The sequence below is a fragment of the Egretta garzetta genome, unplaced genomic scaffold (genome assembly GCF_000687185.1).
Source record: "Egretta garzetta isolate BGI_Z169 unplaced genomic scaffold, ASM68718v1 scaffold197, whole genome shotgun sequence".
Classification (NCBI taxonomy): domain Eukaryota; kingdom Metazoa; phylum Chordata; class Aves; order Pelecaniformes; family Ardeidae; genus Egretta; species Egretta garzetta.
In genome coordinates, this window is record NW_009260274.1 from 1,702,683 (window position 1) to 1,720,354 (window position 17,672).

The 17,672-nt window shown below is 40.6% G+C and overlaps 1 protein-coding gene across 2 annotated transcripts in view; it reads left to right on the plus strand.

The window, feature by feature from the left end:
• The first annotated feature begins 1,813 nt into the window (after positions 1 to 1,813).
• SPOPL (speckle type BTB/POZ protein like) overlaps positions 1,814 to 17,672 on the plus strand; it is a 32,954-nt gene continuing 17,095 nt past the window's right edge. Inside the window, exons 1-3 of one of the 2 annotated variants that reach the window (XM_035897874.1) lie at positions 1,814 to 1,951; positions 17,016 to 17,150; positions 17,318 to 17,439. In XM_035897874.1, the coding sequence (XP_035753767.1) occupies positions 17,073 to 17,150; positions 17,318 to 17,439 (200 nt within the window). In that variant the 5' untranslated portion in view covers positions 1,814 to 1,951; positions 17,016 to 17,072. Of the gene's footprint in view, positions 1,952 to 7,305; positions 7,431 to 17,015; positions 17,151 to 17,317; positions 17,440 to 17,672 lie in introns of those variants that run through there. The other variant, XM_009642489.2, reaches the window with a different exon arrangement.

Below are 17,672 nucleotides of genomic sequence, written 5' to 3' on the forward strand. Positions count from 1 at the left end.
TGAATGATGTTTGAAAGCTGACGCGTGATGCATCGGGGCTGCGTGCACCATTTTATAGGCGGTCAGGAAGTGGAGTTGACTAACGCTGGTTTTCACCTGATGATGTCATCCACTGAAATTGCCTGGAGCCCGGTGAAATTTGCGTCATGCGAAGGCCGTTTGAGAGCAGTGGTAGTTGAGAAGGAGCATAAAGAACAGAAGAAAGCCAAGCAAAAGAAAACAACACGGGCGCTGTTGATGACTTCACAATATATATATTTTTTTTTTAAGTGCAATATGCTAGAACCGAACAGTTTATTTTACAGCGTAGCTTTGCTTTCTGAAGATATTCTTGTTTTCTAAAATGGTGTTACAAAATACGAGTTACAAAAATAGTACTTGAACAAAAAGGATTGTTTCTAACCTCCTGACAGGAAGAACAATCTGCGCCAGCCAAGCTGGGTCATTCCTTATTCTTATCGGTTCTGCAGAACGCATTATTTTGATAGATATCCCATATGGTTTGAGAAATTTGTACCCCAGTGCTGCTGAAGCTGAGCCATATGTATGACTGCTAAGGCATTTGGTTTAACTGTTAAAAAAATAAAAGGGGGGAGGGCTTGTTCCTTTTTCTGTTTTTACTAAGAGCTTTATTTCTGGAAATAAAAATCCCTTCTTAGAGGGCCACTTAGCAGTCCCTGTCACTTCTGAAAGTATTTTACCTGGCTTCTCTGTCTGGGCCTTCAGAGATGTGTGACTAGGGCAAATGTAAATGTTTGTGAAGGATTTCCAGTGTGTGCCTACTGCAGAGTATTTCCCCCCCCAGTCTGTAAGTGGATGTTTGCTCAGGAAAGGGAAAATAAGTTTTAAACAACACGCCTTTTGTATATAAAGCTGCAAACATGGCAGGGTTTGGTACATCACCAGAAACTACTTTTAACTCTCTTCTGGCAACCTGAGATTTTTCAATATCCAGAAATATCCTTGGTGTTACATTGCCTTGAAACAGCTTTTCTGCCAAACTTTTAACTCCGGTGCTTTGCAGTCTGCATTTAAACTGTCAGTGAAAATACAGGATCACGTTCTGAACTTGCATGGGCGTTGTGAGCTACTTGTTGCTATTAAAAACTTGTATATGCTATGGACAAATATAAAATGAATGTGAAAAGCCACCAAGTTTTTTCTGGCCTAATCACTGATTTCGACTGTCAGTACGGACTGCTTACAGTTTTTGGATGTGCAGTTGAAATTACATATTATAAAGCTATGGTTTTATCTTTTTTTTTTTTCCCTGTATGTTGTGTTTATCTGTTAATTTTTGTGCCTTTGAAAGGACCTAAATGAAAATATACAGGAGAGGTAATGAAACCAGTTGTTGTTAACAGCGCAAGTTAAATTGGAAGAGGAATCACCGTGGACAGTAATAGGTAGATTTGCACGTAGATCTCATTGATTTCTTTTTTTTTTTATTCATTTTTCCTTGGTTTTCTGTCTGCATTTGTGGTTTTCCCCACCCTTTCGTATACACTCTCTCCACATCTCTACCTTATCTGTTCACCTTTTTCTCTTTGTAGGAATGATTGTGGTTAGAAAGTTGTCCCTGTGGAATTTGTTTCCAGGTTCTGGGGCATGCTCGGGAGTGGGCTTTGGCGAGTCTGCCTTACAAAACTACCCCATCCCTTCCCCTGCCCCCAGTTGATGACAAGTGGACGTTTGTGGTATTTTTTTCTGACTTTTTTTTTTTTTTTTGTGACAGGCTCCTCTGCTCCTTACGGGCATTTCTGTAAAAAGCAGTCTACCACATGCTGCCCTTCTTGCTTCCTGCATGCTTGGCAAAACAAGGCTAAGAGTAAGGAATGCCAAATGAGACTGTTACATTCATGAAGAGCAGTAACCTGATACTCGTAATCGTAAAATCCTGTGATCTTCAAAACACTGTGCCCTGGATCAAAACATTCATGCTTTGGAAAGTGTCGGTGTCATTCCCTTCCCACTTTTTGTTGTTTTTTGGTTTTTTGGTTGTGTTTTTTTTTTTTAGTGTCATTCCCTTCCCACTTTTTGTTGGTTTTTGGTTTTTTGGTTGTTTTTTGTTTTTTTTTTTTTAGGTCTTCCCTCAGTACTTATGTTAAAGTGCTTTTGCTTCTTAAGTGTCCCAGTTTGCGCTTCCTTAACTATCTCCATCAAATCAACTGACACGCCACGCAGTCAGCTAACGATAGGGCAGCAAACCGATGCCCTGATGCCATATGAACTTGTGTGAAATGCATGGTTTGGGCAGTCTGTTAGCACAGCGAAGTTGAGGGACGCGCAGCCCTCTCCTGGCTCTGCAGAGGTCGTCAGACTGAGGAGGAAGAGCATCTGGGGGGCCAAACAGGCTCTATGTTGTGTCACGTGTGTCCTGGGCCCCACTTTTTTAGGACAAAGTAGAAGGCCTTGGTGATTGTCTAACGCCTGCTCCATCGCGTCAGAGATGTGCTCTCCCAGAGGCTTTCACGCCCTAGCTCTTGGTTCCCTTTCTTCCCTCCGCAAAATGCATGCGGGTTCACGAGAGACTTCTCCCTTGCTTTGATTTCTCAAGAAACTTTCCAGTTTATGTCCTTATGGCGCCTTGTTTCTGTTTCTTCTTGTCCCACTCGTATCAAAAGGACTCGTGTTGGAGCTGGCCCTTCAAATGGAAGTAGGAATTCTCTCCTTCAGTTCGTGCTCGGTATTAGGGGAAAATTGTTGGCACTGTGTGAGGGGCGAAGGTATTTTCCTAGTGGCAGTTTGGATATTGTAGTAGTTGTTACTGAGAGAAGGTGGTCGCTTGCCCTAATTCAGGGGACTTCTTAAGTAGCGTGTATACTCTGTTAGAGAGTGTGTGTTGTTTTGCATAAATGTTTCTTTTTTTTTGGTGATAGTTTAGCTATTCAACTTGCATGGTGGGGTTGAATCTTGACAGCAGTATATGTCCCGTATTGGAGCGAGCTTGAACAGAAAAAAAAAAACCTCGACGCCCTTGATTCCATTTGACCCGCGTTTAGTCGCTTCCCATTAACTGGGTTTAAAATTATTCTTTGTCGTCTATAAAGGTTTTTTTATGTTCTTTACAAGGAATCACTTTGCGAGCATGCATGTATCTGTCAATGCTGTGGTCGTGTTTGCGTATAGCATTTAGGAAACCTAGTGGAAAGTGAGATACTCTTTCAGCTGAGGAAACTCATTGGTGTGGAATAATCTAGAGAGCTCACATGTACAAATTCCCTCAATTAGATTACTTATCCTTGATACTGCCTTGTATCTCCCAAAAGCCATTTACCATTGGATTTTTCTGAAAAATATTACACTTGCCACTCTTCATTGGTTACTTGTCTTTTTCTTTTTGTGGATGTAATCAAAAATAAGTGACATAAAACAAACGTAATGTAGTATTCCCAGAATTTGACAGTTGCTTTAGTAAAAAAAGCTAGCTGCTTTTCCGTGCTGCTTCAGAGATTGAAGATGGACTAAGTGATTTCAAAGTGGACTTCAGGTAAAGTTGAATGCTAGGTGAAGGAGGAGAAAAATTTGTGTTCAGTTCTCACCTCTGTAAAAGGCTGCTGTATGTACTTGCAACCTTTTTTTTAAGCATTAGAAATGTCTAGTGTGCTCTCCCTTGATTTCATTGCTAAATTTGTGGAATAAAGCTGGTGGATTCTGTAAGCATTTGCAGGATGGTCATTTACTTCATTGAAGGCTTTTTGAGACAATTTTTTTTTTGAATTAAAGTTCACAGCTCACTTAGCTGATAAGCATTATTTGAAGCTCTAGTTTGATTGTACTTTTGCTGTAGGATTGCTTTGGAATAGACAGCAGCTTAGCCTTTAATTAGTGGTACTTTATCAGTTGAGTAGGGAACAGTCTGCCGGGTGCCATCCACCTCCATTCGTGTGACATTTGCTCTTTGCGCTATATTGTGGCTTGACTTCTTAAGTAGTTCAAAGGTGAATTATCACTTGACATGTGATTTATCTGGCTGCTTTATAGAAAAAAAAAAAAGAAAATGCAGTTGTGTGCCAGGGAGAATGCAACAGAGTAGCTCTTGGCGTAGGCAGTGCTTGCTGCTCATGGAGTAAATGTCTCCAGCAGTTGGGAAACTTCCAAAGTTCATGGGGTGGGAACCTCTTATTGTGGTACCTGCCTCTGTTGTGCCGTGGAGAGGATCGCTGGGTGAAACTCAGGAGCCAAGCTTTCTCTCGGCTTCCTTCTTGATTGTTCCTTTAATGTTTATCCCCTCCCAAGAGCTCACTTACCAGTTGGTCAAGTCACTTGCAAAATCATTCGTAAGTAGGGTTATGAATGGACATGAAGGGAATGGCGGGGGAGCGATGACTTGCACTTGATTTCTTTCAAATGGCTTGTTTTCTTGTGTATTAAATATTTGAAAAATTAATTAGGCTTGGGTGTCTCTAAAAGGGTTTGGGGTTAGTTGCATCAGCTGTTTGCTTCCCGAACAACTGAAATTACGTGTAGGTGCAGAACTCATTCTGGCCTGAGGAATAGCTGGTATAACTTTCTCCTCTGGTGTCATACTTTCTAGGTCTCTGTTCCATGTTACTTTTTCTTTGGAAAACTACTTTTCCCAAAAGTTTTAATTTTCCTGGCTTTCCTTATTCATATTCAGTTTCTAATTGATGGATCTGTTTTCTCCATCAGCATGGCCTGCAGCCTGTGGAGGACAGCCGTTTTCAATATACGGAGTTTCAGTTAAAAATCACTGGTTTAAGTTGAAATAACATCTAAATACAAGTCACTGGTAGCTTTGAGTGCTTAACGTATTAATCTAACAATTCAGCTTAGTTAGCTAATAATATCTCAAAATTCTTTAGAGGCGGCACTTGTTTACTCTCTGCAGCATTTAACACAATAGGGCTCTGAATTGCTTAATCTGTACACTACCTCTGCAACAAACCAGCGCTCTTTGGTGGCAGTTCTCCTTAAATTTTAAAACAGATGGATTCCTTGTTAACGGAGTTTAATTTTAGAGTTGCTTGTTTGTAATCAAAACTCTTGAAGATAAAATCAGAACTGTTTTGTGATGAATTTAGACAACAAGTCCTTAATATAGTTTGTTTCAGCTTCTGGGATGGAGCAATATATAATGATGATATTAAGCTTTGACTCTTTTTTTTTTTTTTTTTTTTTTTTTTTATGAACATCGCATGTACCAGCGGTCACACTGATATTTACCTATCAAATTGACTAACTGTTCTTGTAACAGAGGAGCAAAATACAGTCATTTCAACTAATGTGTTGTGCCTGTGATGTGTGTGAAGTTAATTGCAGCAATTATTTGCATACATCTGGATTTGTACCTATTTTGAGGTGTTTTTTCACACATTCAGAAAGTTCTGTGTACAGTCTGTGTGAACTCATTTAAAGGTTTGAGTCATGCTATTTCAGTTTTGGAAATGTTATGCTAGAAACCAAAAAAATCCAAAATATCAAGCTTCTTTGGGTAACTGTAGGATAATATAATACATTGCTGTACTGACCATCAAAGTTGGTGCGATCTCACCCTTAGGTCTGGTACTGCGTTTGGCCATGTGGTGGTTTCAGACCAGTAGAATGTATAAAAACTAGTTTCAATGTTGTTTTTTTTTTTTTTCATCTCCCTGAAGAGTGTGTCAAGGTGCAGTAGAATGTATAAAAACTAGTTTCAATGTTGGTGTTTTTTTTCATCTCCCTGAAGAGTGTGTCAAGGTAGATTTTGCTTGTTACTTATATGCATATAGCAAACACTTTTTAAAAATGGCAGCAGAAGAATATTTGTGTTGCAATGGGTGACGCAGTTTATAAGAAACTGAAACTTCTTATACTGAAGAAGTTTGCATAAGTACATTTTTGCAAGTTTTGTAAAATACAGTGGGCAAGTAGTTGATCTGAGGGGGAAAAAGCAGTAAAAAAAATACATCTGAAGACTTGAATTAATATTATTATATCCCATGAGAGGCTTCTGCGTAGGGGAGTTCCTGTCTTGCTTGTGGCAAAAGGTGCCTTATTATCAGTATTCTCTTAAAGTGTGGTTGTGCTCTTAAAAAAAAAGGTGGGAGGGGGGAAGAAAGCATGATATAAGTAGAGGTGGGAGAAGAGCTTACATAAGGTAATAGCCTGCTCAAAATTTGTATGTGGTAAACTTTGTACCCAGAGTTAGATGCTATGATTAGTTATATTAATAAGATTATCAAGCAAAATCAACCTTTATTATGTAGTCAGTAGTTTTGAATTTTGTTTTAGAGGCCAGGCATCATTTTTAATAATTTAAATACCAGTTGTGTTTGGAAATGAGCTGTCCCCTCCAACAGTTGTGAGACTCCGCTCCCTGAGTGCTGAGAGGAAAAGCATACGGCAGTAGCGTTGTCAGATGTTAGCCTGGGTTACTAATAAAGTGGGTAAGCCTTCACAGAGGGTTTCAGGGTCGCTTTTAGGGAAGGGCTTGTCGCTTGGTCTTGGGGCACTTCTTGGTTTCCTGATATTATATTGCATTTTTTCCTTCCGTTTTTCTTTTTTTGTGGAAGCATTTTTCTGTGGCTGCACCGCTGGCTTTGCACTGTGCTGCGTTTAACGAGGCGACCTCGTCAGGATGATTCACAGCGGGGTTATGTCTCATGTGGACAGAGGCAAAAAGCAGCAGACATTTGGTCTGCCAAAGATGAAACCAAATCTATTTACTTGCTGTAGCCAGCGGAAGACTTTGCAAGCCCAAATGTGCTAGGGCATCAGCAAAGCATGGATATTTGGAGGACTATTTGGCTGAATGAAGTGTAGATGTCACTGGGTGTTTGCCTGGGCGGACTGCAGCCTGTGCCTCATGCTTTTGGGAGGCACTGCTCCTGGTAGTAAGGCAGCTGGTTGCTGTAGTAGTTCGTGGTGTAGTGGTTTGTGGAATATCTTGCTGGCAAGAGCCTCTCGAAGGCAGCTGAAGCAGCTTATGGAGAGAGAGTTTGGTCTGCTAGTGCTTGCTGCCTTTTATCAACCCCCTTGCTTTTGTCAAACTGAAATCTGCTTCACTGTGCCTGGATTAGCCAGGCCACCCCGATAGCCCTAAGCCAGCCTGTTTGCCTTGTGTTTACCTGGCTGTTGTTTTTAAACTTCAGTAAAACAGTCTACCTGTAGAGGAACAAACTGGTGACAAAGGAGACTGTGCTGGTGGGGGGGGGTGGGGGGGGGGAAAGCAAGCAAACATCCTGCTCAGCAAGGTGTGAGTAAGATTTTACACATTCACACCTTGGGAGCTAGGGCTGTTTGCAAGACAGCATTTCTCCTGTAGTTTTGAACATTCTCTTAGGCCTCAATTTAATCCTCAAAGAGTTTGCGTAGGTTTTGTCAAGTGAGCAGGTGACATGTTCGCCCTCTGGAGAAGGACCGGTAGCAGAGGAGCCTGATGTGGAGTGAACTGCACCATCCCCTGCTCCCTTTCCCCCTCACCCCAGGTAAGCAGCCGAGGTTGCAAATGGGAGCAGCCAGTTCTGCCGTCTCAACTGCTGGCAAAGCCACAGGGCTTGGTGTTGCAAAGCCAGAAGTGGTCGTTGCCGAGTAGTCTTTTCTTGTGAGGCATCAAATGGTTCCATGGAAATGGAAAGCTACAGAAATCTTTTCACGCTCAAACTAATGTTAAAGAAATAACCTTTGTGAGGAAAAAATGTGAATGCTACTTTTGGGCAAGTAAGACTATGCTGTAAGTGGAAAAAGTTGTAGGAAACTGTAAAGGTTTGATTTGCTTTTGTTGTGGAAAAATGGAGCTTAAGCAGATTATTTTGGAACTGTTCTTAAGTCCAAAAGTATAAGCAAAACAAGTAATATCTGAATGGTTTTGAAACAACAGAACAGGAGAAATCGTGTACTTGTCTTTGAACTTCAGAAGTTGGACTTGATGATCTCAAAGGTGTTTTCTGACCTAAATGATTCTATAAACCAGTCTCTACTAGACTGAACTTTTAGGATTTTCTTTTTTTCTTTTTTACCTCTCTGTGTGTGAACCTGTAGTTGCAGTCCAAGCCTGAGATAGCAGGTTTTGCCTTGTCTTGATGGCTTTCACCAGGCCTTAATATAGCTACGCTTTCAGAGATTCCTACCCTGTATTCAGCAAAGCAAGCAAGTGTGCAGCTCTACCTCTTGACGTACCTGCCTTTCCTAGGATGTTGCCTAATCAGCTGTTGTGGATGGAACTTAATACCCAGTCCACTGAAATTAGTTCAGTTTCAAGTCTGTTGGGAAAACTAGCATCAAGTGCAGTTTGGTCCTCTGGCAGAATTGAGTTTTGGGGGTTGGAAGTCATGCGTAGGTTTTTCTGTTTCCTAGCATGTAAGTATCTGTTGTTTCTTGCACAAAGTGTGACTGGTTTGATAAGAGGCATAGAACAGGCCTGAGATGGGCTGTACCTCTCAACGGTTCTGTGAAGGTGCAGCTGTGTGCACAAATCTGTCCGCTGTTTGCTATGATAGGTAATAAGGCAGCAGATGAATGATCAAAGACCTCTGCTGATAACATCCGTGAGTATGAACTTTTGGCTGCTGAAAGCAGTTGGACCATTTCAGTGTGAACTTTCCAGGTGATAACAATCTGCAGAGGTTAATGAGGACAGCCTTACGCTGCTGTTGCTCTGTGCAACTTCTCTGCAGCAGATGACAGCACCTGTCTCCAGAGTACAGTCCACTGCTTTTCACAAATCTTATGAATTTAAAAAGAAAAAAAAAAAAACAAACACACAAATACAAAATGCCCCAAACTAACTGTAAATCTGCTGGAGACAGATATTTTTGGTTACAGTGGTAGTCAACTTTTTGTTGGCTAATATGGATATTTCTGTTTCATGTGCAAAAACAAAAGTCAAGATTAGCATTTTCAATTTGGTGAACTCATGATCGCGTGTAACTGAAGTATTTAGGGAGAAAATGTCTTCATTTAATACACTTTCACATGCCAATGATTTGTTTGAGTAAGACTAATGGAGTGAAACTAAGGAGGGGAAAAGATCACGTTGGCTGTATACCAGGAAAAAACCCCCAATAGCAATACATTATTTGAATAGAATAGCTTCCCGAGAGGAATCATGGTGGAAATACCCATCTTTTGGGTCCCATAAAACTAGACTGGGCAATGAAATTGAAATATGCTGTAAGAAATAATCTTGCATTTCTTCTCTGGGAAATGCATAGATGGCTCCTGTAGGGAATGGTCTAGGCTATCTAATAAAGGAGCGCAATGGGTTTCTTCTAATACAGAACAATAACATGAGGCTAATGCTGAGGGGTTTTTATTAATATGCTTGAACGTTGTAAACTAGACAGTTACAGTTCAAGCTCTACCGGGCACTAGGTTTTCTCTCCGCTGAGGTAAAATTCAACTTTATTTTTGAAAGGTTTAGGATAAGAAAGAAAATTCGGAGAAAAGCTGGAAAATTACACGTACTCGGCTGTACATTTTTTACAACTAATAGGGTAATCTTGCTAATTTTGAGCTGCTGACTTCAGTGTTACCAGTTATTGCTCTGCCACCATCCTCCTGAAAAGTTGGGCATTTCACACGTGCTGGGTTTTGCCTCGCTGGAGCTCTTCTGCTGGAACCACCTTGAGGACGTGCTTTTAAATTCTGAGGTCTTAGTTGCAGTTATTTTAAGATCTCTCTTACCCCAGGCACCTGCCCCATCTCTGCTGGAGTTTACTGTCTCCGGAACAGGGGTGGCAGGGGATGTATACAGAGTTTCTCAGCTCTGTCATCGTCCAGGCCAGGGTAGTATTTTTTTTCTCACTGGAGAGCTGTGGAGAGGGCTATGAATTGGCTTGTGGTGTGGGTGCCGAAGTGTGTGTGTTCTCCTGGCTGGGTGGTAGCTTCCAGCGGAGCTGGGGGATGGCAAGGGTAAGATCTTAAGCTTGAAACACGTAGGAGCAGCCAGAGCTTATGATTTAAGCCCCAAAGCTGGTTTAGGTTTATGTAAACTTGGTTGCTATTGCGTGGTTCTAAAGCAACCATATAATTAAATAAGAATTTTTTTAATACTATGTTAAAAAAACTCCACCCACCTTTCTTTTAACTATTATAGACCTCTCACTTCTTCAGTAAGTGTCATAGGGTTTTCCTGTGCGTAGCCCAATTAGTATTCTCTTCCGCTTGCCCCCAAAAGGAAACATTTGGTATGTTAGAAGCACTACAAATAATGTAAAATGTAGTATATCCTCAACTTACAGTTTTTCCAACTTAGTGTGGTAGATATGAATGACTGTTTACGTATATTAGTAATACTGTCCCCCCAAATGTTGCAGTGGTAGATAGGGATTACATTCAATAAGTCCTAACCACTATTTAAATTTTCTAGCTATATCTTGAGTCTGTTTTCAGAGAAGCAAATTATGATACTGAGCAAATTGGAAAACTGCCTATGCTTAATAGACCTTTCAAATGTCTGTTATTCTGTTGTGTATCATCCAGCAGAAAAATTAGTTTAATAGTTCGCTCTATAGGAAACATGCAGCAATTCTTTCAAAAAGATCAGTTGTGAAGAGATGTGAATCCTGCTAATTAAGAAACAATCCTATCTTTTATGAAGTTCAGATTTTTTTCTACTAGTAATGTCTTACAAATTTTTATAAGCATAATTGGCTTACAAAACAAACTTTTAAACAGAAAAAAATGGTTAATTCTTCTCTTCAGCTGGATATTTTTAAGTCCCTGAGATTTGGCGAGAAATATAATATCTGTTGTGTGGATTTGAGCAGCATTCAAGCCAATTTAATCAGCCACAGGATTTTCATGCTACTGGATAAGCACGGCCCAGGTGATGGGTGGCTGGTACACAAGTCCTTCTGTGCCCAAGGAGAAAGGGGCATGGCTTGCTTGGCTCTTAAACAGTTTGGCCTTCATGAGGTGATGCAAAAGTGACTTAGTCTTGGGCCTTAAAATGTCTTTCGCTTCAGACTTAACCGTTTTGATCTGGTTGCTTTGTTTCTTCCATCTGTAGGTTCATATACATGTTCTCTTTCACCCAAGAACTGATAAGATAGTGAACCTTGAAGGAATTCAGTGTTTTTCCTAAGAATTTGCCTCAGTAATTTAAAAAAAACAAAACTGATTTCTTGAATAACAAATACTGATAGATAGTATTATATGATATATAATACTTAATATATTACTTAGAATATATAATACTACATAATACCTTATCCACTGGTGATTGTTTCATGAGAGGAAATGAAATCAATATCTCTGTAGCTAGAGCATGTTTATTTTGAACGGGTTTTTGGAAACCGATTTTATTGAATAGAAGGCTTATTCACTTTAGATTTTTTAAAAACCCAAAGTTTTGGCTGTACAATTAGACAAACTATTTGGGTTCGGAATTATGTATTTACTGGGAATAAAAAGTTGGAGGAACAGGGTGTTATTTGCCAGTTAACCTTCAGAAGGTGATCTTCTATTTCAGCCAGTGATGAGATATCGGTATTTCCAAAGGGGGGGAAAAAAGTTAATACACAACAGCTTTGCATTTCTTGAAATGTTCTGCTGTGTTCAGGAAAAGCCTGTCCCCATTCAAATGGCATATGCAATACATGCATGTGGGATTTGTTGGTATGGTCATTTATTATGCTTTCCTTAGAGACTGCTAAATGGTATTAATGTCAGTCGCTCTTGGACAGTAAGTTACTCGTAACTTTTCAAGCATTTAACAGCTAATGTAAGTAGTTTGTTGGATTGATATGTTTGTTTTGGGCAGGATGGGCTCCGTAGCTGCCTCCTGGGGCATTTTGGAGGCTCTGTGTCGCCGTGGTTTGGAGGCGCACCGTGATGTTGCTGGTAAATGTTCCTTTCTTACTCCGTTTCTAGACAGGACTTGAGAACAAGCCCACGCTGTGCCAGACTCACTCATGTTCAGTTATATCATGTGATAAGGTGTTGGAAGTCCTGTGATGTGCCAAAATATGGACGGCCCGGAAGGGAAACGCTTTGATCCTGGAGGCTCAGGCCCTGGAAGAAGGGATAGCAGAGAGAAGAGGGTCAGCAGGATCTGATCATCTGTTTCACAGAGCACTTTCCTTCTCATGTTTGAGGGAGCAGGACAGGGTCACTGATTTGCTTTGGTGAACTGACCTATGGGGTAGGGTCTGGCAGGCTGGATTTGACTTTTGGGGTGTGTTGGATACCCTGCAGAAGGCAGTCTTATCTAGCCATTCCCGCCAGTAGTTTGTTGACTGTAATACCTTATTGAAATACAAAGATAAAGCATCGCTATGATCACTGGTTAACATGCACACCTGCTCGTACGCACTTGTTACCCTGTTATTACTGTGAAAACTGTTAGGGTATGGGTTCTTATACAGAGCTTCTGCTCTTAGAGGTGAGAGCTGGCAAAAGATTGTGTTAACACTTAGGACAATTCTTCAAACATGGTCTACGAAGTGTTTTGTGGGTTTATTGTTGGGGGAGCAGAGAATTCCTCTATGTGTGTTTATATGCATGTGGTACTTTCTTAATGAGCTAGCCGTTTTTTTCAGTGAAAAAGTTGTTGAGATGATTCCAACACAAGATGTAAGAGACTGGGAATGTGTTCTTGTCTAGCTCTAAGAAATTGAAAAGTAACTTTGTTTAGAATAATGTTGACAAATACTCAGTTTCTGGGAAGGGAAACAAGATAATATAGTTGTCTGATGAAATTCATGTTTTACTGGCGTATGAAATAGCTTTGAAACTCAAGATCTCTTAAAAGTTAGAAAAATAGAGAGCTGACACAGGTTTTGATGAAATTTATTGTAAATATATTTTGTGGAGGGTAGCCCATGCTTTCTTTACACTCTATGTGCAGGTAATTAATTAGAGGTAATCAGCCTCGGATGGCTTGAAGTTTAACGCAGGTACTTGAATGGGAAAGTACTTCGGTTGATTCCTAAATAAAATGTGCTTTGAGAAATCACTTTTTTTCATATTTTCTCTACCTACTTGCCCACTACTGCCCTGCAAGTAGTACTCTGCTCCGTGAAGTTCCTGATTTAACAGACACTGGTCTATTTGGCAGAGTGATTAGCAGGTGAAACCAATGCTTATCTTAAGAGACCAGTAGCAGAAGTGGGTAAGCCCATCATCTTTGGGGTCCGAGAATATAGGTTAAGTAAAATACCTCTGAACTTTTCTTTCCTCTTTTGAAGAAAGACAGTGAAAGCAAACTCTTGGCAGAGAATCATCACCAACTGCTGCACTGCATTCAGTATGGGTTTATCACTTCATTGAAAAACCCAAACAAACAACAAAGGTGCTTGACACACTTTAAAAATACATCTCTAATTTTCAGAAAATTTTGCCCTTGTCCATTAAAACTTGTTTTAGTGTTCTCAGTGCATGTTTCCTCTGATGGTCAGAGACTTCTGCCTGGCAAAATGGCCACGCTGACTGGTTTGTTAAGGCATGTCCAGACAGGCATGGCATTGCCTGAAAACTCTTGGGGGTATTGCCTGGTAATGTCCTGTCACCTCTGATGCTTTCTTCCTGATAGCCTGCAGAGGAGTAAATGCAGGTTCTAGCATGAAGGTTGTCCCTCTAAGTTGTTTCATCCTGCAGATAACTCTGGGCTTCACTGATTTAATTCCACTCAGTCGTTCTCCCAACTGCTTTTGTGAACCACAGCTCTGCCTGTTCCCAACCATTTGATCTAACAGGCTGTGATGAGGGTTTGGTACTTGAAAAACTTCTTTCTTGGAACTGATGGCAGTGGCTAATCAATGATTCATAAACACTTTCTTCAAAGTAGTGTTTAATCTTCTCCCCAGGCAGCGTTTAGTACGTAGAAGGAAAGGTGAGTTCTCACCTTTGGTCTGCCCACGCAAGATCCACTTTGCCCAGGGTAACCGTCGCTGGCCGCACAAAGCGGGTAAGGCACAAGGTGGCCCACCCAGTCTGGGTGTCAGCCTGGGGACTGAAAAAATCCTTCCTTCCCCAAACACCTCTACGCTTCACGGTAACGTCTTTCAAGCTTGTGTTCTTTCGGCTTGTAGTTTTGGTAAACATCCCCATGCTCCCCCTCAAATCCCAATTAACAGATTAAGTGAGGGGCAGATCAGCAGTACTGCTAAACTGGTTCCCTGCTGTTCCCTGGCAGTCTTTTGGTATTTCTTAACAGAGCATCTGATGCTTTGTTTATTTGTTCTCCGTTGTTCAGTTTTGCTGTTGGTTGGTTTTACTTTTTTAAAAATTATGCATCCAGGCATATTAAAAAATAAAACAGGCGGCTCCTCAGTGCAGGCTCCCAGTATGATATCGAACTATTCAAAGTTCTTGCTTTCTCCCAGTTTGCTCAATCTAAAAATTTGATTGGCTTAGTAAATTGATGCCAAAAAAAGTGAGATGCAAATCCGTTCCTCAGAGGTGTATCAGGAGCTTGGGAAAATCAGTTATCTGGTCCTAGTGCTGTAACGAGAAACTTTACAAAAAGCTGAAGCTATTCGGAAGGATCTGAGAAGCATACTCATGTAAAATCATGGTTTCTGTTAGAACCTGCAATAGAAAATAAATGCCACGCAGCAGGTGGGAGCAGCCTCCGAAGTACAAATGCCTTGGGTAGAACAGGCTCGGAGGCGAGGCAGCAGGCCAACCTGAAAATAATTGAAAATAACCACCTTTGCTTAGAGTTAAATTCTCAGTGAATCGAGCTGATTTAGCTGTGAGACAGGAGGGGGCAGGTAACTACTGGTAGCCAGCGTGTGGTCACTGCACACTTCCTAAAGAGGGGTACTATACAGCAAGTATTTGCAGGTTTTTTCCAATTTCAAGACCCCTTCAGAGCAAACTTGGTTCAGATCTGCTGCTCCTTTGTGATTACTAGGACCCGACTGGTGTAATGGGATTGAGGAGCAGCTCAGAGATGAGACAGTCCTGTGCATCTCATGCAAATGATAAAGGAATGGGCTGTGGTTTCTTCTTGGTTTTAGCTTTGGAGAATTGAAATGGGGCAGGCAGGTTGAGTAAGGCTGAGGTAAGCTGTTCTGGCACTTTCAGGATATAGTTCTGTAGAAAATCCATCCTGTATTTGGGTAGTAGCTTCAGTTACCACTGAATAGGGTGTGCTTCCAGAAATAATGGTAATAGAAGTACTAATATTTGCTTTACGAAAAAGGGGTGTTCACATGTATCCTTCCAGGAATTTTATTCTGTGCAGAGTATAAAAACAAACTGTAAACCTGTGAACAAAATTTATGTAAACACATTTTCCACAATACATGTGATTCCTGCTTAAAAAAAAATACGGGGCAAACAAGTTCTGTTACCTTAAATTTAGGGTGGCTGTTTATTACTAGTTTTCATTTATGGAAAGTACTCATTAAGTACTGAAGATTGCCATAAATAAATACAAGTTTTATTTGGAAAGAAAAGTCACTTACAAGAGGCCGCTGAATTGTATTTGTGATTGTTCTTGAGTGTCTCAATGATCCATATCTTGCAGGAGAGCTGTTAAATGATTGTTTCTTCTTGTCACAGTAGATCTGTTAGTAGAGATCCATTAAGGGAGCTGATTATATAGCATCTGCCTCCTCATCTGACAAAAACTGAGAATTAGTTTTGTTTTCAAGGTTTTATCCATTCGTGGTTCAGAGCGATTCCTGTGTCAGCAAGCTTTAATGTGGAAGGGCTAATTGGTATTGCAAGTGAGTGAGCAGAGGTACCAGAAAGGCAGGAGGGAAAGAATCCACTGAGGATCATGGCGATGCACCGAGAATTTTTCTTCCCTTAGGAATAATACTCATTCACATTGTGACTGAATTCTATGTTGTCTTGCAGTGTCGTCTTACCAATGTTTGCATAAAACTTGTTTCTAAGTGTGTTGCCCATCCCCGGTGGAAGAGTTCCAACATAACTAGTGGTGTGCAATCCCATCTTTTCAGTAAGACAGCTAATGCTGTTCTGTCACGAGTAAAAATATCTTATGGTGAGGCACTCAAACCTTGCAGGAAGATTGGAGACTTCTGATGTTGCTTTAGCGGTAGCAGGAGGTGTTTAAAGCGGCTTTCTCTACTGAGAGAGAAAATGATGTGCGGCAAAAACAATTGACTTTCATCTGGTTTGATCAGGGTTCATTTAACTTCTTTTTAGCAACCTAATGGAGCTGCTTAAGTGAGAAGCTGTGCTTTTGGCAGGAACCTGTCTAAAGATGATGGCAAACCCAACTGAAATGGGAGTCAGCCCAGTAACCCTCTGACAGGCCTGCTGCCTTTCGTTAGTGATGTACAAAGGCTGACTAATTACCTGGCTGTAGCTAGATGGGGTCAATCTGGGCGTGTGACTCAATTTCTGGTGGGCAGGAGAAATTGCAGTGCTCTGTTAGGTGATAATCCATAACAAAATTGCTTTATTTGCTACTAGAAAGTTCTTCAGAGTTGGTGAGTTGACTGAAACCCTTCAGCTTTGCGCTTCGATGGGGAGTGAGCGCATGGTTGTGGGGATTGTAGTTCTTCAGTCACATCTGTTGGTATTAAATATAGAAGGCACCCATGAAAGATGTGTGAAGAAAGTGGTGCTTTAAAAGCAAGTTTAGTTGCTTACCCTCCCTTGAGAAATCCTGGGATTGTTTGTTTGAATCTATTTTAGTCCCAGGTGGCTAGGTGCTCTTTCAGGACTGAGTTATGCCCGTGTGGACAACTAACACATTGGTGCTAATAACTGAGCACTCATGGTGTCCTAGGTACTCCCAAATCAAAGGAGAAGATCCTGAAGAAAGTTATAACATGACTGGCGTGATCAAGGTGGTAGTTTGCAAAGGTGATGCCGAAGTAATGTCGTTGGTGTTACCGTATGATGCATAGGCACTTGCTTTTATAAAGTATTGCATGAGGATTCAGCCTGCAGATTTTGAGTACGAGTGGTCATTAATGTGTGACATCTGGCTTGTCTAAATACCAAAGCCATCGTCCTCTTCTAAAGTTTAATTTTCAGATGCATTGTTTAACGAACACAGTAATAAGGATATGAAAGTATGGAATTTTTTTTTTTCCTCCACACTTAAAAAGGGTGAACAAAATATATGAATTACTTTTTTTTAGGAGAATTACTGAAGTTTGGATTGCTATCTTGATACTATAAACCTGCAATAAGTGGCAATGTCAAGGGTTCCCACCCCACCTCCTCCTGGGGAGATGTCCAGTGGACCTGTGGCTGAAAGCTGGTGTTACACACAGGTAATCTACATAAATTCCAATGGTTTTGTTTTCTAGTCATAATAATAATACTAAGAAAAACCCCCCACCTAAAATATTGAATTGTGCTTACAGTCTGTCTAGTTCTCATAATTAATGCTTGATATGTAAGTTAAATTTTATTGACATTTTCTACGTCTCTTATTCAGGTTAAAGTAGTAAAATTTTCCTACATGTGGACCATTAATAACTTCAGTTTTTGCCGAGAAGAAATGGGTGAAGTTTTAAAGAGTTCTACCTTTTCATCAGGGCCAAATGACAAAATGAAGTGGTAAGGCCTCTATTCTAGAAACTGCTTTGGGTTTGGGGTTTTTTTCCACTTGCTAAAGTTGCAAAGTTAAATTGCAAATAAATATTAAAACTCTGACATTTCTTAAAGTTTTACTGTAGGTGCAGATGGGTTCCAATTTCACAGATTCAACAGTCATAAGGGAAACATTTATTTTGGTAGCATGTATCTTTGTATCTTAGAAAAATATTTCTGGATTTATTCTGAGTATGATT